General features: G+C 59.9%; 2 protein-coding genes and 1 non-coding gene across 3 annotated transcripts; all 3 read right to left on the bottom strand.

Annotated features, from left to right (window-relative positions):
- Positions 1-4,537: 4,537 nt before the first annotated feature.
- Positions 4,538-7,444, bottom strand: HGH1 (HGH1 homolog). Its single transcript, XM_060128222.1, has 6 exons — positions 6,733-7,444; positions 6,560-6,660; positions 6,363-6,461; positions 6,069-6,160; positions 5,858-5,980; positions 4,538-5,772 (listed from the first exon to the last, which is right to left on the bottom strand). Exons 1-6 carry the CDS (start codon positions 7,356-7,358, stop codon positions 5,593-5,595), a joined length of 1,221 nt encoding a protein of 406 aa, XP_059984205.1. The 5' UTR covers positions 7,359-7,444; the 3' UTR covers positions 4,538-5,592.
- Positions 7,445-13,344: 5,900 nt separating this feature from the next.
- TRNAK-UUU (transfer RNA lysine (anticodon UUU)) lies at positions 13,345-13,417 on the bottom strand. Its single transcript has one exon. It is a non-coding gene; the product is annotated as a tRNA-Lys (tRNA).
- An 11-nt stretch (positions 13,418-13,428) lies between these two features.
- Positions 13,429-23,303, bottom strand: WDR97 (WD repeat domain 97). The gene is made up of 22 exons (XM_060128199.1): positions 23,063-23,303; positions 22,728-22,858; positions 21,915-22,543; positions 21,635-21,756; positions 20,208-21,446; positions 20,042-20,132; positions 19,807-19,939; positions 19,595-19,716; positions 19,259-19,319; positions 18,637-19,087; positions 18,425-18,555; positions 18,246-18,329; positions 17,799-17,855; positions 17,127-17,249; positions 16,870-17,034; positions 16,592-16,786; positions 16,292-16,489; positions 16,090-16,211; positions 15,841-16,003; positions 15,010-15,554; positions 14,852-14,913; positions 13,429-14,743 (listed from the first exon to the last, which is right to left on the bottom strand). Exons 1-22 carry the CDS (start codon positions 23,298-23,300, stop codon positions 14,541-14,543), a joined length of 5,265 nt encoding a protein of 1,754 aa, XP_059984182.1. The 5' UTR covers positions 23,301-23,303; the 3' UTR covers positions 13,429-14,540.
- Positions 23,304-23,311: the final 8 nt, after the last annotated feature.

Below are 23,311 nucleotides of genomic sequence, written 5' to 3'. Positions count from 1 at the left end.
ACAGCCAAGACATGGAAGCATCCTAAGTGTCCACTGACAGATGAATGGGTAAAGATGTGGCACATATATACAATGGAATACTATTCAACCATAAAAAAGGATGAAATAATGGCATTTGCAGGGACATGGATGGACCTAGAGATTATCATGCTAAGTGAAGTAAGTCAGAAAGAGAAAGACAAATATAACGTTACCCTCCCCTTGAAATACCTGGCGCAGCTTCTCTTTTCCTAACCCCCAGGTCAGTAGCAAACCAGTTAGTTTGCCCATATTTTCTATACTCCAGGCAGTTTGCTAGACAAGGGTTGTGGGTGAGCAACGGAATATCAAACACCAGCCTTGTTCTCAAGCAGCTCACAGTCCAACAGGGATGACAAAATGTGTCGCAGCAGTTCAATTCCAAGCATTCTAAGGCTTTCCCTGCAGTGGGAGTACCCTGTGGACCGTGGATCCCGGTGGGGACAAGTCCAGTCCCCAGCCACTGCCAGGATGGCAGCTCCCAGCCACTGTGCCGTCCAGCTCACAGAAGAGAGACTACGACTTGGGCCTCAGTTGTGTCGTCTGGAAAGGGGGCATCGCTTGGTGTTACTCAGATTTGAAATCCTGGGTGTGAACTGCCTACCACAGGACAGGCATGTCGGGTGCGGTCTGTGCACAGGAGCAGGACTCTGGGAGCTGGTAGTTGCCCCTTAGAACAGCACCTGGCTCACAGCAGGCACTTAGGAAACATTGGCTCCCCATGGTAAAGGCACTCACAGAAGACTCCAGGGGCCAGGAGAAGGGAGGGACCATGCTGGCGCATCTCTCCTGGAGCTGGGGTTTGAGGTGGACCCAGGCGGGGGCGAGGGTTACTTGCTTGCTTGGGAATGTGTCATCAAGTGTGTAGACAGCTCTGGGGGAAAGGCCTCTGCAGCAGGTCTTGGCCTGAGCAGAAGCTTCCAGGCCTGAGCAGAGGAAGGCTGGGTGGCTTTGGGAATTCTCTGGCTGGCCAGTGGTTTTTTTGTTTGTTTGTTTTTGTTTTTTGGCTGCGTTGGGTCTTCAGTGTTGCATGTGGGCTTCCTCTAGTTGCGGCGAGCAGGGACAACTCTTCGTTGCAGTGCGTGGGCTTCTCATTGCGGTGGTTTCTCTAATTGGGGAACAGACTCTAGGCGCGTGGGCTTCAGTAGTGGTGGTTCGTGGGCTCTAGAACACAGGCTCAGTAGTTATGGCGCACGGGCTTAGTTGCTCCGTGGCATGTGGGATCTTCCTGGACCAGAGATTGAACCGGGGTCCCCTGCATTGGCAGGCGGATTCTTAACCGCTGCGCCACCAGGGAAGTCCCCAGGCCAGTGGATGTGACTTGGCACTTTCACTGCCAAAGGCCTGGATTCAATCCCTGGTCAGGGAAATAAGATCCTGCATGCCTCACAGCACCGTCCAAAAAACGCCTCTTTTGGCCCTTGGGGTTCTCACCCCAGAGAATGGGCCTCAGGCAGGGCAGGGCTGGTTCCAGCAAGATGTTCTTAGGGCAAGCAAGTCCTGGGGGATAGGATACCCCCTTCGAGGGCGCACTGCAGGTGCAGCTACAGAACCTTCCATTCCAGAATCTGCCCCCGCTATCCCAGAGCCTGCCTTCCCCGTGCCAGTCTATGGTTGTGCAGCTGTGTTAGCCTCCCACCCCGAGTTCTCAGTCCTGGGCCCTCCCGTGTCTCTGCCCCAGTCCCAGGAAGACTTCAGAAACTCGGCTGCAGCCTTGAGGGGGCGCAGGTCCCAGCTGGCCTCCTGCAGCCCCATCACCCCTGTCCCGCTAACAGGTCAGGCCTCAGTCACGCCTCCCGTCCCCCATCCCCAAGGCCCTGCGGTGAGCTGGATGGCCCCAACCCCTTCTGCAGTGCCCTGACCTCCGGAACGTCAGACCAGACCTTCATGGACCAGAGAGCCTTCATGGAGCAGGTATGCGAATGCAGGGACAACAGCTACCTGCCTTCCTCCAAGAAGATCGGCTCTGGGGCCTACTCCAAAGTCTACCTGGCCTATGCCACGCAGGAGCGCACACAGCACAACTCCAAGCTGGCCTCTGACCTGCGGGGTACGTGCCACACCACAGAGAGGCAGGCCACCTCCTCCCCGTGGGGTGGGGGATCCGTGGTTCACTCTCCAGCCCAGCCCTGAGGCCCCTGTCCTAACCCCACTCAGGCACTTTCCAGGTGCTCTGGCCCCCTCCTGGTCCTGCATCCTCCCTGAAGGCCAAGGCTCGGGCAGGCTGATCACTCCCAGTTCCTGGACCCCTTGAACACATAAGTGCCTGGGACAGGAGTGAGCAGGAGACCAGAGCTGCCCCCCAGGGACGCTGCTCACCGAGCCTTGCCCCGGCCAAGTTCAGCAACATGCACAAAGGCCACAGGGCCTGTTCTGCCACATCCCGCCCCCGAGGGGCTCAGGTCTTCGCACAGTGGCCACCCTCCACTCCCGCAGGTGGCTATCAAGATCGTCTCCACCGCTGAGGCCTCTGTGGAGTTCTCCTGCAAGTTCCTGCCCTGTGAGATCTCGTCACCCAGTGCTACCTACAAGCACCTGAACGTGGTGGGCAGAGACCCCAAGACATCCTGGTCCCCTCCTGCCCAGCCCAGGCCTGCCGCCTTCCCCTCCTGGGACCCTTACGCTCGAGCCCAGCCCCATCCTGAGACCCCAATCCAGTGCACCTGACGGCCCCTCCTCGGGGTGATGGCAGGCGGGCGGGATCCAGTAGGTGCAGCTCTACGAGACCTACCGGAACAGCTGGCGTGCCTACTTGGTGCTGGAGCCAGCGGCCCGTGGTGACCTGCCGGAGCACGTCAATGCCGTGTCCGACGACTGCCGCTGCCCGGGGCTGGAGCAGGGGGCCCACAGGCTGTGCCGGCAGCTAGCCAGTGCTGCGGCGCACTGCCCCAGCTCAGGCATGGCAGTTGAGGGCGCCGCCCAGCCCACCCGCCCACCACATGGAGAGAGCCGCCTGAGCTCAGGCCCAGCCTCACCTCCGCTTCCCCATGCAGGGACCTAAAGTGTGAGAACATCCTGCTAGATGACCGAGGCTTCCTAAAGCTGAGCGGTGAGCCTGCGGCCCAGCCCGCAACCCTGCCCCCAGCCTGCGCCAACTGACTGAGGTCTTCGACTTCTGAGGGCCACACGTTCCCCACTCTCGCCCCAGCCAGGCACCCAGTGTCTACACTGGCTTGCTCCAAACTTCTGACCCCAGTCTGCCTTGTCCTTCAATCCCCCTAGGAGGCCTACACCCCACCCTCGCCCAGAGCCACACTTGCAGTCACCCCACACACCCCATGCCCACCACAGGAGCCCACTTACACCCCGCCCCCCCCGCCCTCCCTGTATGCCCCCTGCAGACTTCGGCTTTGCCAATCGGTAGGGGCTTAAGAACTCGCGGCTGAGCACCTTCTGCGGCTCTGTGGCCTACACAGCCCTGGAGGTCCTCACAAGCAAGTACAGCGGGGAGCAGGCTGACCCGTGGAGCCGGGGAGCGCCACCTCATGGGCTCCAGGACCCCTAGGGAGGGGAGGGGAGAGGGCACGCCCTGGGAAGCCCACGCCCCCAGAGGTGTCATCCTCTACGCCATGGTGACCTGGAACCTGCCCTTCAAGGAGCGCCAGCCCCACCGCATGCGGTACCTGATGCGCCAGGGCCCCACCTTACGGCCAGGCCTGTCCCCAGGTGAGCGCCTCCACCCTGTGTCCCTCCCCGGTCCCAGCCCGCACCCAGGTGGGCGGCAAGAGAGAGCTGGGTCCAGAGAGGTGGAAATGTGTTGGTGGCCCCGCTAAGCCTGAACCCTGCGCTAGCCCAGGGCAGGGCGCCTCACCTCTCTCTGCCTGTCTCCCCACGTGTGAAACACGGACACCCTACGGCCGTTTGGGAAGACTGAACGGGATGACACCTCCAAGCTGCCCGCATTGTTGGCTGTGATGGCTGCGGGCTGGGGCGCGAGAGGGCAGTGGCACCTGTAGGCCGCATCCTTGAGCCCTCACCCGCAGAGTGCCAGGACCTGATCCGAGGCCTGCGCTGCGCCCGCGAGCGCGCCTGGGCCTGCAGCAGGTGGCCGCGCAGCACGGGAGGCTGCCCGCCGCACATACGCTCTTCCGCACCGTGCTCGGCGGCGTCACACCAGGTGCTGCATGCCCACCAGTGTGGGCAGGTGGGCGGCTCCTCAGCGCCCCACCTGACCCTCCCACTCCGGTCAGTTGCAAAGAAGCCCGAGGAGTCTGAGCCCCCAACGTCCCCGGACAACGTGGAGCCCAGCGCGGACTCAGATCCCCCAAGGCCGCTCCTGCACCTGCGGCGACCCCAGCAACAGTGCACCCCCCTTGAGAGTGCCTCTGGTCCGGCGCCCGAGCCCACGGAGTCTCCCCCGAGACGAGGTGCGACCCTGCCGGGCTGGGACTCTGGAGCACGGAGACGGCCAGTCGCGCGGTGAGCCCCTCCAGGCGTCCGCTGTCGCCACGCTCCATGTCTGCCATCCGGACCGTGCCTGGACACTACTTGGTTAACTGAGGGCGGGCGGGACGGTGGGGGCAAGGCCAAACAGAGCGTTTATTCTGTGGAGCCAACGGTGTGGACTTCTCAAGGCGGGAAGAGGGCCGCGGGCCTTGGGGCATCTGGAAAACAGTCCACACACCTCCAGGCCAGAGCTTTCACTTATCTGGGGGGAGGGAGGGAAGAGAGAGGGGACCGCAGAGGAGGGAGGCACCCGGCACCCATGAAGAAGCCAGCCTTGATGGGCGCGCCAGGGGACGGTCTCCAGCTTTGGAGGGTGGTCGGGGAAAGACGAGCCCAGGGCAAGGCTGCAGGCACATCAGGGAGGCTCTCAGCTCGGCAGGCAAGGGGCTCTGGGGAGCTGAGGCTCAGGCAGGCTGACCAGCGAGAGGGCCTAGCTAGCGGGGGAGAGCGAGGGCATCAGCTCAGTCCAGGACTGGGAAATAGGACTTGAGGAGCTTGCAAAGAGCGGCGGGCAGGTTTGGGCACAGGTCAAGTGGAAAGGTGGGGAGCATGAAGGGGAGGCAACGCCCAGCAAGTGCTCCGAGGACAGGCCACAGGGGTGCAGCCCTGGCTAGACCCCACGACAGGCTGTGGCTGGTGAAAACCTCAACAGGTGAGCCCTTTGAGGCTGGGTCTCAGGCAGGGCCCCAGGATGGAGGGGCCTGGGGTGGGACTGGTACCAAGGGGCACTGCAAGCACCTGGGTGCCCCCCTATGCCCAGACCCCCGTAGCACCGTTGGGACTGGGAAGCTCCAGCTAGCCCCTCGGGCTTGCAGTGTTTTTCTGTCCGGCCCTGCTGGCCATCCCCGTGGAGATACCTGAGCAAGTCACAGGGTTGGGCCAGCTCTGGCTGAACAGTCCTCCTCTGAGCAACCAGTCTTCTTGCTGGAGCCAACAGGGCTCAGGGAGGCACCCTCAACCCTCAGCAAAGACCTGGAGCTTAAGAACAGCTCTGCTTCTCAGCAAGGCGCACCCTCAGAGCCAGGGGACCCAGAGGCCTGCGGGCGGCTGCACACAGACCCGGTCTGGGAGGCCTGGACGGATGGCGAGCAGAGGTGGGCCCAGGGCTGGCGGCAGGCTTCGCGGGCCTCAGGTGGGTGCAGCTCCCTCTGCGCGCGTCTCTGGGGCCACAGCTCCAGCTGCTGCCGCACCGCTCGCGCTGCTCTGCTCCTGGCGGTCCTGCTGCTGCAGCTGTCGCTCAATATCCTCAGGTACTTGCACCTCCAGCAGGTTTTCCATGCCATGCTCTGGCTCATCCCCAATGAGGACCTGCCAGCAGGGCAGGCAGGGGAAGCAGGTGAGCAGCTGGCTGGCACACTGTGGACATCCACCACTCCCCCAACCCTGCACCCACCTGGATGAGTTTCTCACAAGTCACCCGCACATCGGGCTCTGGCTCCCAGTTGTGCAGCTCGCGCAGGATCAAGTAGGCTCCCTGGTCCCTCACCTGCTTCCGACCAGGTGCCGTGGCCGTCAGCTGGGAGAGGGCAGAGATTATCCAGACATCAGTGTGCTAATATGTAAGTGTGTGGGGGTGACATTAATGTAGCAGCGCTCCGGCTCACCAGCATGATGGCCTCAATGAGCATCTTGCGGATGTCGGCATCAGGATCTCGCTGCTTGTCTTGTGGCAGGTATTGCAGGTCAACGGGCAGCCCTAGGAGTGAATTCACTGGGTCCCTATGCTGGCCCCTGGTCTGCTAGGCAAGACCCTGCCATTGTAAGGCCCATCTGTGTTCAGCAACTCCCTGCTAGAAGGTTTCAGAAGGGGCCCTGATCTGGACACTTCCTTCTGCCTCTCCCCCCACTGGCCTCCCCTCCTGCCAGACCAACCCTGAGGCTCGACCCAAGCCACTCACGCTCCATCTCCTCCTCGGAGAAGTCCTCAGGCCCAGCCAGGGGCAGTAGCAAGTAGGGGAGAATGTCCACCTCAGGCCCAAGCAACCACTCATGGTGTCCTGGGGAGAAACAGGAATGGAGGCCAGTCCAGAGGGGCCCCAGGGTCCAGTCTATTCCTCCCACTCCCCGACACGGCAACTTCCTCACCACCACTCACGGTGCTCGAAGCAGCAGTTTCGCAGTGTCCCCACCACCCCGCCCCTGCGCACCGAGGAGTCCGGGTATTGGGTAAGGGGCAGCAGCCGCTGGACCACGCACCTGGAGGGAAAAACCACTCAGTGCCGTCCCTGCTCATTTCCACGCCCTCCCCGCGAGCGCCCTGGGCTTCACCTGTCGTGGTTCAGCAGGAAAGCGCGCGTCGCAGGACGCTGGCTGAGGTTGGAGAGCATCGGCCCCAAGTAGTGCAGGGGCGCGCGGGCGTTGTAGCCGGGAGTGCACAGCGCGAGCACCAGCCGCTCCAGGCCCGACTCCCCGGGCTCAGCGGCCGCCAGCGCCGCCATCAGCGCAGTACATGGCACCGGCTCGCGGCTGAGGTTAGCCAGCACGGCGGCCGCCTCCTCGGCCCAGGGCCACTGTGGGTCCAAAGCGCAGCCCAGCAGGCGGGCAGGTAGTCCGGGCTCGGCCGCCAGCAGCGGCTCGTGCAGGCCAGGGTCGGCGGCCAAATTGACTAGCGCGCGAGCGGCGTCTCGGGCCGGGGCGGGAGGAGGGGCCACCGCCAGCTCGACCAGAGCCCGCAGCAGTGCCGCCTGGCCGGCCAGCAGTGTGCGGCCGGGCCCCGAGCCGGTCAGCGCCAGCACATGCTGCGCCGCCGCCGCCTGCAGGTCAGCCCGCGCCCCGAGCGCCAGGAAAGGCAGCAGCTTCGCCGCCTCCGCCTTCGGGCCGGCCTCCACTATCGGCGACCCTACGGAGACGAGGCCACCGGCTGACCCACCCACGACCCCTTCGTCCTCCCGCATGCTGGTCGCCGTGCTCCGCTACGCAAGCTCAGCTTTGCGATGCGCCTACAGGTGGGCAGCGGCCCCGCCCACCAGGGTACCGGAAGCCCCGGTGACCAATCCGAGGCTATCGACTCTGCGCAAGGGGCGGGACCGGCGCGCGGAGGCGGGGCCACGCCGAGGCCCGGGGGATTGTGGGATTGGTTGCCGGCCAGAAGCCGGGGGCCTAGGGCTCTGCGCGGTGGTGGGGGTCGTGCAGGGACAAGCTTTGGGCCCCGGCACGGCACCGTCCCTTGGGGGTCCTGCCAGCCGCTGATAGCAGACCGATTACATTCCCTCTTCCTTCATGATTGGCAAACATCCGTCTTCGCGGGAAGAAAAGCAGGATCAATTACAGTGATTGCCTTTCTAGTGTATCCCTGGCATACTCTCCGTTTGATCGTGATATATTTTCGGTTTTATATATGGTTGTATTCAGTTTAAGAAAAAAAATATTTTTTTTAATTTTTGGCTGTGTTGGGTCTTTGTTGCTGCGTGCGGGCTCTCTCTAGCTGCGGCGAGCGGGGGCTACTCTTCGTTCCGGTGCGCGGGCTTGCTCATTGCGATGTCTCCTCCGTCCCGGTGCGCGGGCTCTAGGCGCGCGGGCTCAGTAGTTGTGGCGCATGGGCTTAGTTGCATCTGCGGCATGTGGGAATCTTCCCGGACTAGGGCTCGAACCCGTGTCCCTTTCATTGGCACGCGGCTTCTTAACCACTGCGCCACCACGGAAGACCTTATTGGTCTTGTTAAAGAACCACCTTTTGGATTCATTTCTTTATTGTTTTCTTTTTCAAGTTTATTGATTTCTACTTTGACCTTACTGTTTCCTTTCTTCTGCTTACTTTGAGTTTAATTTGCTGTTCTTTTTCTAGTTTCTTAAGGTAGAAGCTGAGGTCATTGATTTGAAACCTTTCTTCTTTTCTAATATAGGGGTTTCCCCACAATTATTACCTGACTCATGGGTTATTTGTTATGTACTTTACTTTTACACAGGTTATAAGCCTCTTAATAGATATTATTTTTGTTTCACACTAAGGGCTAGGACGAAGCCTCTAGGGGCAGTGATGCCCAGAAGAGCCACTTACAGGGGAAAATATGGCCCTGAAGTCAGGAGGTCATAACGTCCAAGAGCCGGGACTTGCCCCGCCTGAGACCCATAGCCTCAATCCCAATCTAAACTTTCCTGAAAGTCCCATGGAAATTGAGGAAGAGGATGGATGAGTCCAAGGACGTGCCACCTCTCCAAGGCAACCACATGCTCGGGACACACAGATCCCGGCCAGGCCATAAGAGTTGAAAATTCCTCAAGGTATGGAATTAGAATATTGTGGATAACCTAGGTAAATGATGCCCTCTGGTGGGTACTTTTGACTGAGACAGAAATGTGCACCTTCAGGGCCCACTTGCGTGAGCAGGGGACTAATGAGCAGGCCCGTGATTTGACTGCGTCAAGGATGTGTTTACAGTAATCAGCAGCTAGGGAGCCTTAAATATGCCCACGGTGAATTAAAAGATCCAAAGTGTTTGGAAGTGATTTCAAAGTTAAAGGTACGAGAACTGTACAAAGAACCCCCATATAGCCTTGACCCAGAGACCTCAAATTCCCAGGTCACCCCTGTAATGACCTTTGTCTCACCTCTTGTGTCCAGGTGGGAACAGCTCTTCATGCCCTTGACACAGACCACCGGCCAGCTATTGTGGAGCACGTTCCTCGATTTGTATTTGTCTGGTTGGCTCCTGATTAGATTCAGGTTGTACATTTCTGGCAGGAATGCTCTGGAGGAAATCCTGGGTTCTTTTCATCCTGTCCAATCAGGTGGCACAACGTCAGTGTGTCTCAGCGCGGGAGAGGCTTATTTTGATTACTTAATTATGATGGAGTGGCCCAAGCTTCTTCCCTGTCAGGTTACTCTTTTTCTTCTTGTATTTAATAAGTATTTTATGGGGGAATACTTTGAGGCTATGTAAACACTCCGTTCCTCATCCACCCTTCACTCCCTCGTTTTTGCATGTATTGTTTTTTTTCTCTGAATTAGTTATTACTGTGATGGTTTCCAAATGGCTATTTTCTAATTTTATCATTTTTTGTAGGGAAAAAAGCTTTCTCTTTACCTATCTATGTCAATGAAGTCTCATGGATCCCTAGTTTATTCAAAGAAATATAATACTTTACTGTCATTATTTTGATCCTCAGTTTGGCCAGTGGAAGCCCCTTTAAGGAGGCTCCTGTGTGTTTTTATTTATTTATTTTTAAAATTTATTTATTTATTTATTTTTGGCTGTGTTGGGTCTTCGTTGCTGTGCGTGGGTTTTCCCTAGTTGCGGCGAGCAGGGGCTACTCTTGGTTGCAATGTGCGGCCTTCTCATTGCGGTGGCTTCTCGTTGCGGAGCACAGGCTCTAGGCATGCAGGCTTCAGTAGTTGTGGCATGTGGGCTCAGTAGTTGTGGCGAGCTCTAGAGCTCAGGCTCAGTAGTTGTGGCGTACGGGCTTAGTGGCTCCGTGGCATGTGGGATCTTCCCGGACCAGGGCTGGAACCTGTGTCCCTTGTATTGGCAGGCAGATTTTTAACCACTGTGCCACCAGGGAAGCCCTTCTCTGTTTTGTTTTGTTTTTTTAATTTTTAAATTTTGTTTCATTTTTATTTATTTATTTTTGGCTGCGTTGGGTCTTTGTTGCTGTGCGTGGGCTTTCTCTAGTTGTGGCGAGCGGGGGCTACTCTTTGTTGTGGTGCGTGGGTTTCTCATTGCGGTGGCTTCTCTTGTGGAGCATGGGCTCTAGGCACGCGGGCTTCGGTAGTTGTGGCACGTGGGCTCAGTAGTTGTGGCTTGTGGGCTCTAGAGTGCAGGCTCAGTAGTTGTGGTGCACAGGCTTAGCTGCAATGCGGCATGTGGGATCTTCCCGGACCAGGGCTCAAACCCGTGTCCCCTGCATTGGCAGGCGGATTCTTAACCTCTGTGCCACCAGGGAAGTCCCTTCTGCGTGTTTTTTAAAATAGCTTTATTTGAAACCAAACAGGACCCTGCAGGGCCTTCCTGGGGAGAGACACCCGCCACATCCCACCACCTCTTGTTTGTAGAGGAGCTTTAGCCTCCTAGGCCGTCCCTGAGTTCCAAAGAGCGAATTGAATCAGAGAAGTGGGAAAACGTAGCAAAAAAGAGAGAGCAGTCTAGACAAAGTAATAATAGTTTAGCCATAAAACAAAGTCAAGGACCTTTAGTTGTACTTGAAGGCTACAGATAATATCCTGAGCCATATCCTTGAGTGGTTTTGCAGATACTAAAGCCCCCAGCAGGTGGAAGAAGTTAACTGCATGCTGACCACCAGCACTTAGACCGCAGAAAACTGATAATTGAGATTTCCGAAATACCTAGTACCCTGTTACCTCACCATCAACCAACCAGAGAACTGTGCACGAGCTGATCACAAAACCCATGACACTCTCCCTCACACTGTCATTAAAAGCCATTCCCTGAAAGCCACTGGGGAGTTCAGGTCTTTTGAATATGAGCTGCCAGCTCTTCTTGATTGGCACCTGCAATAAACGCTGTACCCTCCTTCACTACAGCCCAGTGTCAGCAGATTGGTTTCGCTGTGCATCAGGCAGGCAGACCCAAGTTCCGTTCGGTAGCATATTGAGATGTAATCCACATACAGTACAGATCATCCATTTAGATTCAGTGGTTTCTGGTGTGTTACATTAACTGTTGTATACGGTTGTAAAATACATGTAACAAAATTGACCCTTTTTTTTGGCTGTGCTGCACAGCTTGTGGGATCTTAGTTCCCCAACCAGGGATTGAACCCTTGCCCTCAGCGAGAGCGCCAAGTCCTAACCACTGGACCAACAGGGAATTCCCCCATTTAATTATTTTTAAGTGTATAATTAGTGGCATTAATCACAACCACAACATTCTGCCACCATCACCACTGTGTATTTCCAAAACATTTTCACCACCCAGAGCAGAAACTCTAACCTCCCAACCCCTCCAGTGACCTCATGGCTATTTTCTGTCTCTACAAAGCTGCCTGTTCTAGGTTCTTCAGTGGTTACTCTTATGAGGCTATAATACAGTTTCAAAATGAAATTGTGTGTGTAGATTCGTGCCTCTTTTTTTTTTTAAAGATTTATTATTTAATTATTTTATTTATGTTTGGATGCATCGGGTCTTAGTTGCGGCATGCGGGCTGTTCGTTTTGGTGTGCTGGCTTCTCTCTAGTTGTGGCATGCGAGTTTTCTCTTCTCTAGCTGTGGCACACAGGCTCCAGGGTGCACGGGCTCTGTAGTTTGCGGCACGCGGGTTCTAGTTGAGGCGCGCGAGCTCAGTAGTTGTGGCGCACGGGCTTAGCTGCCCTGCAGCGTGTGGGATCTTGGTTCCCTGACCCGGGGTCGAACCCACGTTCTCCGCATTGTAAGGCGGATTCTTTACCACTGGACCACCAGGGAAGTCCTTCCATGCCTCTTTATCCCTTGTGTAGATTCGTGTAACCAATATCACAGTCAAAATAGAGAATAGCTTCATCACCACAGAGATCTCCCTCCTGCTCTGCCCTCTCCTGCCCATCCTTAACCCCAGGCAACCACTAGTCTGTTCTTCACCTCTATAATTTTGTCATCTCAGGAACGTTATCTAAATGGAATGTTTTGAGATTGGCTTTTTTCACTCAGCGTAATTATCTGGAGATTCATCCAGGTTGTTGCGTTAATAATTTATTTTTATTGCTGAGAAGTATTCCATGGTGTGGATGTGCCACAGATTGGCCAGCCATTCACCTGCTGAAGGACCTTTGTGCATCGCCAGTTTGGGGCTGTTACAAATAAAGCTGCTGTAAACAGTGGTGCATAGTATGGTTTCGTGTGGACGTAAGTCCTCATTTCTCTGGGATAAATGCCCAGCAGTATGATTGCTGAGTCCTGCTTTTCAAGAAGTTGCCAAACTGCTTTCCAGCGTCTGGACCATTTTACATTCCCGCCAGCATCGTACACAGATCCAGCTGCTCCACATCTCCAGCATCTGGTGGCGTCCCTTTTTAAATCTGAGCCATTCTTAATTTACACTTCCCTAATGGATGGTGTGTGGAGCATCTTCTCATGTGCTCGTTTGCCATCTTCATCTTCTCTTGGGTGAAATGTCTGTTTTGTTTCTTTTGCCTGTTTTCTAAGGCTAAATTTTTATAATTTCACATTTACATGTATGATCTGCTTTGAGTTTTGTCTTTGCCATAACTTTTTTTTTTTAATCAGCAAATATATCTGTCTTTTCTGAGTGTTCTAAGTTAATTATTTTTCTAAATTACCTTCTGATATATTTATAGTTTTATTTTCTACAGTACAATCTTCATCTGAAAATTACTCTCATAAATGATGTGAGGAAGGGTTCCGGCTTTGTTTTCTATCTACCTACGCTGTGCTCAGCACTGTTCCCAAGTTCTTGATATAACGATTCATTTAATCCTCACAGCAGTCCTGTGAGGTGTCATAGCATTATTATCCACATTTCATAGATTGGAAACTGAGGCTTAGAGAACACAGGTAACTTGTTTAACGTCACACAGTCAGGAAGTGGAAAAAAATATGTATTTATGTTTGCTATATATATATTTGGTATTTTAACATCTATAGTGGAAATCCCATTCTAGCTTTTTGTACATTTAATTGGGTTGTGTGATTTTTTTTTATTAATTTGTAGAACTTCTTTATATATTTTGGAGACAAGCCATTTTTAGTTACATGTATTTCAAATATGTTCTCCCACTCTGTGGCCTGACTTTTTACTCTCTTAATGGTATATTTTCATTAATATATTTCCTAATTTTAAAAGTTATATATTAATACGTATTAATAAATATATTAGTATTTTCCTTTACGATTAGCGGGGATTTGGACCTGTTTAAACTCTTGCCCTACTTTCTCACGTTTGTATGTTGGTGTTTTTTTTTGGCTGCACCGCGTGGCTTGCGGAATCTTAGTTCCCCAGCCAGGGATCGAACCTGAGTCCTCGGCAGTAAAAGCGCAGAGTCCTAACCACTGGACTGCCAGGGAATTCCCATGTCTGTATTTTTTAAAGCATTTATTGCTTCTGTAATTCGAAACATAGAAACACCAGTAGATGCAGGCTACTACGGGCCTCAGTCCTTGTTGTAGCAGGTACAGTTCCTTTTATAAAAACGTCAAGTTTTTCAGTTATCTGGACCTGGCACTGCTGGCCCTCCTTGGCCTAGGAAAGAGCGGCCCACTCAGCAGCCCTGTGACAAGAGCCCCTGCGCAGGTTAGGGGCTGTGGGAAAGGCGTGGGAGACCAATTTTAACCACAAAGCCATTGAGCAGAAATGTGTAAAGTCAGAGGCTGAAAATACAGGAAAGAGATCGCTGCTCAGGCAACCCAGCAGCAGGATACAGAAAGCTAGAACAGGCCCGTCACAAAAGCCGTCCTAGTAAGTGCGCACGTGGGCTCCACGTGTGGTTGGGTCAGTGCCCTTTGAGGTCACGGCAGTTCAGAAGAAGGCCGAGGCCCCGAGACCCCGTGCTTCACAGACAAGGTGAATCTCCTGGTGACTTTTAGGTTGAAAGGTCCAGAGAACACTGCCTCTTTACTGCTTCTCGGATAAAGCAGACGGGGCCTCTTCATTAATTTTTCTCCTTTCCAGCCTAAAGGTAGCAAAGCTCCGACCGACTCCTGGTTTCACCTGCATCAAATGACTGCAAGCTCCCCCACACACACCTGCGACCACCCAGACCCTCCCCTCTCCCCGGCCCACCCGTTAGTCTCCCCCTCCCCTCCTGAGCACCGTGGCTGAGTGCCTGAGCAGGGCCACGCCCGTGCGGCAGTTTCCCTCTCTGGGCAGACAGGCCCTCCCGCACCGAGAACGCTGCTCTACCACGTGCTGACCCGAGCCCAGACCCTGTCCCATCCCAGACCCCACCAGTCCCCCAGCTCCTGCCTCACACATGCAGCTGGCCACCAGCAGGTTCGTGACACACCAGCCAGAGCCCCCCCTCGCCCACATCAGGGGCCCCCAAAGGTGAAAGTGAGCTGGCCGTGGCCTCTGGACTTTATTCGGGCCCTGGGCCTTGGCTGGGGTGAACAGCCGGCTGGAGAGCCATGTCCTGACTCCATGCTGGAGGGAAAAGGGGGAGGCAGGGTCAGGCCAGGGTCACCAGCCAGCTCAGCTGTAGCTGTCAGGGTCCGTGTCATCTGGCAGAAAGTAGCGTTGCAGGGCAGGCTGCAGGAGCTGCGGGGGCAGCGGATGGGCCGGCCTGGGCCAGTCTGGGGGGAAAGGCTGCAGTTCCACCCGGGGCAGCGGCAGCTTCAGCATCCGGACGGCACCATCCAGGGTGCGGCCCGCCCAGAGCCGGGACAGCATTCGGCCTGGGGGCCAGCAGTATAGTGAGGCCTTGGGGTGGGGTCAGTGCTCCGCGGGAACTGGGCTGGGTGGGGGAGAGGTCAGGTCCGACTTCTACCCCTGTCCCTACTCACCCCTCGGTTTCATTGGGGACCTCTGGACCTTGGCCTCCTGAAGCCGGAGGATGGAGTAGTGCCTGGAGGATAAGGAAGCGGGTTTGGCTAAGCCCGCGCCTCAGCTCTTCCACACAGGCTCTGCCCCCGCCTCTCCCAGGGACCCGTGGCGTGCTCACCGGGGTTCCCGGGGCTGTGGCACCACCACGCTGGGCGTCCGTGGGGGCGGGCGAGGGGGCGGGGTCTTGGGCTCCTCCTGCAGGGGGTCCTGCTGCCGAGCCCCACGCTGCTCGCAGAAGCAGTTGAGTGCGTTGATGGGCCCCAGGTCCAGCAGTTTTGACTGTGACCAGGTCGTCTGCTCCAGAGGCAGTGGCTCATCGGGCAGCGCAGCTGGCGCGGAGGATCCCAAGTGGGCCTCAGGCAAGGGGCCCAAGTGCGTCACTGTCCCAGACGGTGCACGTTGGGTCCGCCCAAAGCGCATCTGTGCAAGCGTCTGCTGGGCCTGCAACTCCAGGGCGGCCAAGTCCGGCTCTCCGGGTGAGACCACCGGTGAGGGCGTCCGGGAGACGCTTGAGGGCATCACAGAGATATGAACAGTTGCCCCAGAGACCATGGAAATCTGCGACAGGGTCTCCTTCGAAGGAGGGTGAAGTGCTGAGGTCTCTGAGACCTCGGGCAGCATCTCTGACGACTTGGCTACAGATGGCGGCACAGTTTCCATCTGCTGGGGAGTTGGCCAGTGGAGGCTGGAGAGGTGCTGCCCATGGCTCCAAGCCTGAGACCCCACCCCAGACTCCCTCCTGGGGAGACGCAGGAAGATCCCGGGAGATGGGGGAGGGGTGAGGGATGGGGGAGGATGGAAGAGGCGCAGAGCCAGAGCGGGGCAAGGAGCCCGCTGGCCTCACCTGGCTCTCCCCTCTGCACTTGGGAAAAGCCTGGGGAGAAGGCGAGAGGCTCTGCGGGCAGGTGGCCCGCCCCCGCCCCGCCCCCACTCCCGCCCCCGCCCAGACCTTCAGCTGCCCGACCATCTCCTCCAGCTTCTGGCAGCAGCGCTTGCGCAGTGCGGCCTTGGAGGCGCGCTCCGGGCCCTGGACCCAGGTCATCATCTCCTTGAACAGGAGGCCGTGCGGGTCCTGAAGGCCGAGTCCTTCCAGCAGCTTCCTGAGGTCCGGCCTGGGACAGGTGTACAGGCGTGGGAGGCTTCTGGGCGGCCTCCCTGGCAGCAGCGGGGAGGAGGGAGGGAAGGGAGCGGAACTCACCAGCAGGAGGCTGGCGAGTAAAGGACGTAGCACAGGAGCTCCAGCACCACCTCGCGGGACTCCAGGGAGCAGGCCCGGAGCAGCTGCAGCGCCAGCATCACAAACTGCTTCTGCATCCTGTCCTGAGCGCAGGGGGAGCGACACTGGGGCCCGAGGCCTGGGGTGGGGCGGGGCGGGGCGGGTCTCGGGACTAGGGGCTCACCTGGAGGCTGGGGGGCTGGTCCAGGTTGAGCAAGCGCACGAGGATGCCGTGCAGCCGGCTACAGAGGTCTCTGCTGACGTCGGGCAGCAGCCTCAGCAGCGCGTGCAGGATGTGCACACGGTCTGCCCAAGAGGCCTCGTCCAGCAGGTCCATGAACAGCGAGGCCAGGCCCTCCACCGTGCCCACCTCGGGGTACGCCTGCAGGGATCTGGTGCTGAGGCCTGGCCCCCTGCGCCGCACCCGGGCGCTCCAGCCTCCCCCTCCCGTACCTGAGTCCGTGCCTCCCAAACTCCCCCGAACCTGCAGAGTGAAGATGGGGAAGAGCTTTTTGAACCAGTTCTGGCCGACGAAAAAAAGCAGGAACCTAGGCAGATGCCCGCAGCGCTCTTCCCAGAGCGAGTGCCCGTAGTGGAACTGGGGGCAGTGAAGACAGGTCTCGGCCCTGGCGGTGTCCTCGCGGGAGCCCATGGGCTTCGGGATGCGACCCTCGGGGCTCTAGGGGCAGCGGCAGCAGCTGCAGACCCTGCCCGCCTCAGGCAGCTCCTGCGCCGCTGCCCAGCCCAGCCCCGGACGCCCACCTGAGCTTCCTGCTCCGGCAGCTGGTCGGAGAGCTGCGTGTGGCGGCGCTGCGAGTCCGAGGCCCAGTCCAGACCCTGCTCGCCCTCCTCCTCCCCCTCCCCTCCCAACAACTGGGTCAGCTTCTCCTGCCGCGGCAGCCACGGGTCGTCCCGGCTCCCTCCAGGCTGCGAAGTGGAGAGCGAGGCGTGGCCACGGGCGCGGCAGGGATCCGGCCCCGCCCCCTGCAGACCCCGCCCCGCCTCGCCCCGCCCCTTGCCTTGCTCTCGCAGCGGCGCGGGCCCAGGGCTCCGAGGCCGCTGACCTCCACAGGCAGCCACATCTGCTGCAGCACCACCGAGTTGGGCACGCAGCCCGGGAAGCGGATGGGCCGCCGCCAGTACTGCAGGTGGAGCACAGCGGGGCAGGTTGAGGGCCTGGACTCCACCTGCCCCAGAGACCACGCTGGCAGGGCACCCCCGCCACCAGCCCAGCTCTGCCCGCCTGACGTCCAAGAGCTGAGTGGGGCTCACACGCCCTGCCCACGACACACAGACAGGAAGAGAGAATCTCTAGGAATCAGGCCGAAGGGCAGGCAGTGAGTGTGGCATCAGCTGTGGTAACTGAGGACGGAGATCTGGGTAACAGCCGGCCTTTGGGGAGCCCTGACACCCACATGGTCTCCACAGGACTCAGCCCCCGGTCCTGGAGCAGAGACGCTGATAAGAAGGGGGCAGTAGGAGGGACTCCCTCGGCGGTCCACTGGTTAGGACTCCGTGCTTTCACTGCTGGGCCGGGGTTCAATCCCCGGTCGGGGAACTAAGATTCCACAAGGCACGCAGCGTGGCCAAAAAATAAAAAAAAAAAAAAAGAAGGGGACAATGGGAGCTCGAGGGGGTGTTACTGGGGGCTTGGGTAGATGGAGTAGCAGCTGGAAGGATCCGTTACCCACCTGGGAAGGTAAGAGTGCCAGATGTGTGGGGAGAAGGGGCTGGGCCTGTCTGGGCATCTGGCGGGGGAGAGAGTGGGAAGGCCGGCTCCCACCGACTCTGCTCCCCTCAAGGGAGGGGACTCTGGTCTCGCAGACAAAGTGCACAGAGGCCCCAGCCCCCCAACCCTCGCGCTAGGGAGTGGCTGCAGGAGCGACTGCTGGCAGAGGCTCTGGCTTCGCCTGGCTCCAGCTCCGAAGTCCCTGGCCCTCTGGCAGCCAGTTCCCGGAGTGAGGAGTTAGGGCACACGGAGAGCAGCAGCGGCAAAACCGGGCCCAGGGTGAGGGGTGCAGGTGGGCCTGGCCCTCGGGTCAGAGCTGGGCACAAAGGCTTACAGCAAAGGGGACATGGGGTACATAAGGAGGGCCCCCCCGGGGAGGAAAGGGCCTCAGGACAGCGAGGGGTCTCACCTCATAGGGCTGAACAGCGGCAGGGAAGAAGCCCCTGGGGTTGGAGAGATGCTCCTGGGGCCGCCTCTTCAGCAGCAGGGGGATCTGGGGATGGGACAGGGATCAGAGCCGAGTTTGGACTCCAGTGTCCCTGCAGTTCTGCCTTCGGGCGGCAGCCTCCACCCACCTGGGCCCCTCACCCTGCGCTGCAGGTGGGAGGACAGTGGATCCAGGGCCACAGGCTTCTCCCCGTGGAGCCGCTCCAACTGCAGCTGCAGTTGCAGACTAAGGCCCAGTTCGTGGCTCGGGGAGGAGCGGGCCAGCAGCTGGGGTGGAAGGAGTCGTCAGGGGGTGGGGTGGGGACCATGAGGTGAAGGCAGAGGGGTGGGAGTGGTGGTAAGCCTCACCTGAGGTGCTCTGCTGTGCAATCTCCGGTGGGTGGTGGGGGGAGGCAAGGGGACTTGGGGTGGTCGGGCAAAGCGCTGGCCCAGGGTCCCAAGATCCTGTGGTGGCGAGGCTTCAACGCCCCCGAGATCGGGGACGTCTCTGGGCAGGGCGCACATGTCCCAGGTCTGTCTCTCCACTGTGAGGGTCACGGTGCTCCACTGCTGGGACTCTCCTCCGGAATACCTGCCCTGGCAGGGAGGGCAGGGCAGACGGGCAGTGTCAGAGGCTCCGGGTGAAGGGAGGGACTGGGGAGGCCCCACACTCACCAGCAGACCAGGGCCATAAATCAGACGGAGGTAGTTATCAAAGGCCTCCTGGCACTGCTGCCAGGAGGGTGAGGGCCGGGCTGCAGGGCCCACCAGCCCCAGTTTCAGCTGCTGAAGGTCTTGGTCCCGGGCAATGAAGGCTTCCAAGTCCTGGGGTGAGGGTCAGGGGTCAGCGCATTCTTCCTTGAGCCTTGCTGCGTGCCCCTAGACAAGCACAGGGATCCCAGGCCTGGCCCAGGGACTGAAGGGGAAGGGCCTGAGCCGGGGTCGGGGGGCAGGGCTGGGCCACTGAGGTGGAGAAGGGGTCAGGAGCCACCCCACCTTCTCCAACACTGGCTGCTGAGGTGTGGCCGTCGGGCAGCGGATGAAAGACGAGGCTGTGCTGCAGACAGGGAAGGACACAGGTGGGACACTGGGTGGCATTACCAGTGGGATAGGGCAGAGGCTGGGCCAGGGACCCAGGGGTGGTGGCCAGGCCCCTGGCGGGGAACCACAAACAGCCAGGAGTGGGAAGGCCGGCACTGGGACGGGCTTGCGGTGGGTGGCCAAGGGGCCTGGGAGCCCTAGGGTCTCAGGTTGGGAGCACTCGGCCAGGCCCTGACCCAGGGGAGCCAGGTCGGGGCCTCCGGGACGGCTCGGTTGGGCCTGCCGGCAGACCTGAGGCTGGCCACCCCGCGCAGGCTGGCGAGCCTCTGCAGCTGGGCTGAGGTCAGCGACTCCTGGCTGGTCAGCGGCAGTGGAGGGTCATCCACCACATCAGGGACATCCTGGCACAGCTTCTGAGCAGGGGAAAGGAGCCTGGAGCCCTGGCCTCGGTGGCTGGTCTGCCCACAGCAGCCCCACCCTGCCTACCTGTGCTCAGTGCACACCTTAATCAGGTAAGATGTGGGCAGGTAGAGCCTGTGGGCCACCAGGCAGAGGCAGGAGCCCAGGGCCAGCACCAGGTCCCCACGGTTACTGCAGAAGCTCAGGGCCTGAGGGGCACCGTTCAGCTGCAGGAGCCTGGAGGGTTGTTCAGACCGACAGTGTGGCCCTGCTCCTTGGAACAGAACACGGAGGCAGCAGCAGAGGCAAGCCCCCAACCCTCTCCCACCCCCAGCCCACCGCAGCAGGCGGTTCTCCGCGGTCCAGATGCGGATGGTGCCGTCCAGGCTGGAGCAGGCGTACAGCTTGAGTGTGGGACAGCAGCACAGGCCTGGGGGGCCAGGACTCAGGGTCAGGGGCAGAGCCATCTGGCGGCCTGGACTTCACCTCTGCCCTGCCCGCTCACCGGTGATGTGGTCCGTGGGGTCGTCCTGGGGCCGGTGATCAAAGCGAGGGCTGTTGCCCAGGCCAAACTGCACCAAGCCATAGGTGGCGCTGTTCAGGTCCTCGAAGCCCACGGTGATGCGATTCCCGAGGGCGCAGAGCACCAGCGCCGGGCGGCAGCAGGAGAAGGTGCGCAGGAGGCTCAGGCTCTCCTCGGCATACGGGAAGACGCGCCACATCTTCACGGTCAAGTCTCCCCCTGTGGGGACGGGAGCCACAGTGGGGCCTTTGGGGAGGGAAGGGGTTCCCAGGCCGGCCGTGGAGGGAGGAGAGGTACCCACCGGAGGACACGATGCTGTTCCAGGTGGACGCAATGGCGGTGACGGGGCCTGGGCCGTGCGCCTCCGTACGGAAGACCGTCTTCGAGGAGCGCAACTCAAGTACGGACAGGGTGCCATCAGTGTGCCCCACCACGAGCAGGTACCTATGGGTGACCACAGCCTGTTGGTGTGGACCCGGCCGCCTTGCCCAACCCTGGCTGGCTCCGGCACCCACCGGTTCTTGTCCTTCCAGGCCCCGGCCACGTCACTGCGGCACAGCTCGCCCTTGTACTGGCGCACTATCTCCCAGGCGGCAAACGCGCTCCCGGGATCCGTGAGGTGGCTGTAGAGATGCAGGCAGCAAGGCCGGGGCGCCGGGGGCGGCGGCGGGCACAGGCGGTGCAGCACGCGCATGGGGCAGCGTGCTGCATTGGCACACAGCAGGTGCCCGGCGCGCGTCATCAGCCACAGCACCTCGCGGGGCAGGCAGTAGGCCACGGCGGCCGCGCAGTCCTCAGGCTCCAGCAGAAGCGCGCTCACGGTGCGTCCACTGGAGACCGACACCAGGTAGACCGAGCCGTCGGCGCAGGCGCACACGAGGCGCGTGGGCAGCTGCGCTTGCGGGGCCATGGGCGAGGGCAGCGCCGGCGCCACCTGCAGGTGGAGCACCGGCGCCGACAGCTGGGCCAATGGCGAGTAGAGCTCCCGCACGCGCCACAGCTCCACGCTGCGGGCGCGCAAGGCGAGCAAGGGCCAGCCGGGGCCGGCGGGAGCCAGCAGATGCCTCACGGTCTCCGACGGCACGCTCGGGCTCCGGCGGCTCGGCGCCACCTCACCCACCTGCGCCGCTGCCTGCAGGTCCCACGTGCGCAGCGTCCCGTCTTGAGAAGCCGACAGCACAAGGGCCGTGTTCGGGAGCACGGCCACCGCAGTCACCGGGCCTGCGGGAGGGGCTCGGGTCACTCCTGAGCACCAGGGACTGAGGGAAGGGGAGCCGTCGGTCAGGGTCATGACCAGGGCGGAGAAGCTTGGCCAGAAGCCCGTGGAGATCCTGTGCCCGGAGCTCTCAAAGGCAGGGCTGTGCCCAGGGTGAGGGGAGACCAGGCCTCAATAGCCACACACGGCGCACCTGTGTGTCCCACGAACACCATCCGGATCTGCCAGTCAGCCTCCCACACCTTCACCGTGCTGTCCCGAGAAGCTGTCACCATGGCCCCCACCTCTCTACAGTACACCAGGTCGGAGATGGTGCTGAGGGGGGAGAGGGAGGCCCGTGGACTCAGGACTGCTGTGTGTGTGTGTGTGTGCGCGCGTGCGCACGCGCCGGCACCCCTACCACGACCGGATTTGTGTCGCGGACTCACCTCATGATTTCCCCCTCTCCCACCAGCCCCTGGGCCCCTCCTCACGTTTTGTGCAGATCCCGACGCACATCTGTGACAGCCCAGGTGTGCAGATCAAAGGTGAGCACGGCTGAGCCGTAGGCTGCGCAGCAGCGTGGGACGTGAGGGGGATGCTGAGGCCCGAGAGCCAGACGCGCAAGCGCACCCGAGAGGTTTGGCGGCAGCCACAGAGGGGACCCACGGGGAACCAGGCAGCGACCCCCTGCACGGAACTTCCAGAGCACCAGGCTTCTGCCCGCCTCCGCCACCAGCAGCAGCCCGGCGTCGGGCACCGGCAGGCAGCAGACTGGCTCGCGGCCTGGCACCCTGCGCTCCACTGGCTTACTCTGCCACAGCAGGCTGAGGTCGGACCTTAATATGGCCAACCCCGCTGGGCCCCAGCCCACAAAGCGGCCCACAGTGCCCAGCTCGCCCGGCACTGCCACCAGCCCTGTAAGCGCGACCGGAGCTAGCAGCTTCTCTTGTGCCCAGCCATCCTCTCTGCGCAGGTGCAGGCGGCCGGCACCGTCCAGCACCACGAAGCGTCTGCCCATGGGGTCCTGTGCCACCGAACACAGCCCGGCTGCCACCTCCAGGCGGCGCAGCAGCTCTAGCCCGTGCGTCAAGCGCGCCACGTGCAGCTCGGCTCTCTTTTCCTGCGGACCGGGACCAGCAAGCCTGCCGTAAACTTGGCGGGGGCCAGGGGTTGGGGGGCGGGGGTGTAGGCGGCACCCACCTAGGGGAGCCAAGAGGATCTGGGCTGGGGTCCTGCAGGGGACCCCTAGGGGAAGGGCTGGGCCGGAAAGAGGCCTTGAGACGGATGCCACGGGCAAGCCGCACCTTTTCCACCAAAGTCTGGAGACCTGTACGCAGGAGCAGCCACAGCTGGCGAGCACGGGCGCTCGGGGTCACATTCTGCCACCGAGAGTTGCTGGTAAAAAGCCGTGGGGCCGCCTCCTTAAACGATGACTCTGCGAACCGGCAGCGGAAGCCCTGTCGGTGTGGCCTTTGGGCCCCTAACCCTGGAGGTCGTGGGCAGCCAAGGCCCCTCCTGAGGGCCCTGCCAGGTTAGGGGACTGCCCGGGGAGTGCTGCATTCCCAGAGGACAGAACCAGAGCTTGAGTGAGGCCTGCGGCCAAGCCGGCCATCTGGGGGTCGAGGCCAGGACACCTCACCATCCTCTTCGTTGAGCAGTCCCGGGTCCGGGACGTCGTAGATGTCGGCATCATACAGGTCCAGGTCTGGAATCAGGTGGTCGCCTTCTATGGTAAAGGGCTTGCTTGCGTCCCACACTTCTGGCTCCATTTCAGGAGCCGCGGGGTCCAGGCGGCTCAACAGCCCTCTAGGACCGTTGCTAGGATACCGGACGCAGCAGGCCCCGCCCTCGACGCAGGCCCCGCCCCCACGCCTCATGAGCCTCCGTG

The sequence above is a fragment of the Lagenorhynchus albirostris genome, chromosome 17 (genome assembly GCF_949774975.1).
Source record: "Lagenorhynchus albirostris chromosome 17, mLagAlb1.1, whole genome shotgun sequence".
NCBI classification, from domain to species: Eukaryota; Metazoa; Chordata; class Mammalia; order Artiodactyla; family Delphinidae; genus Lagenorhynchus; species Lagenorhynchus albirostris.
Note: the sequence above shows the minus strand (reverse complement) of the source record. Positions and strands in the feature narration are given on the sequence as shown.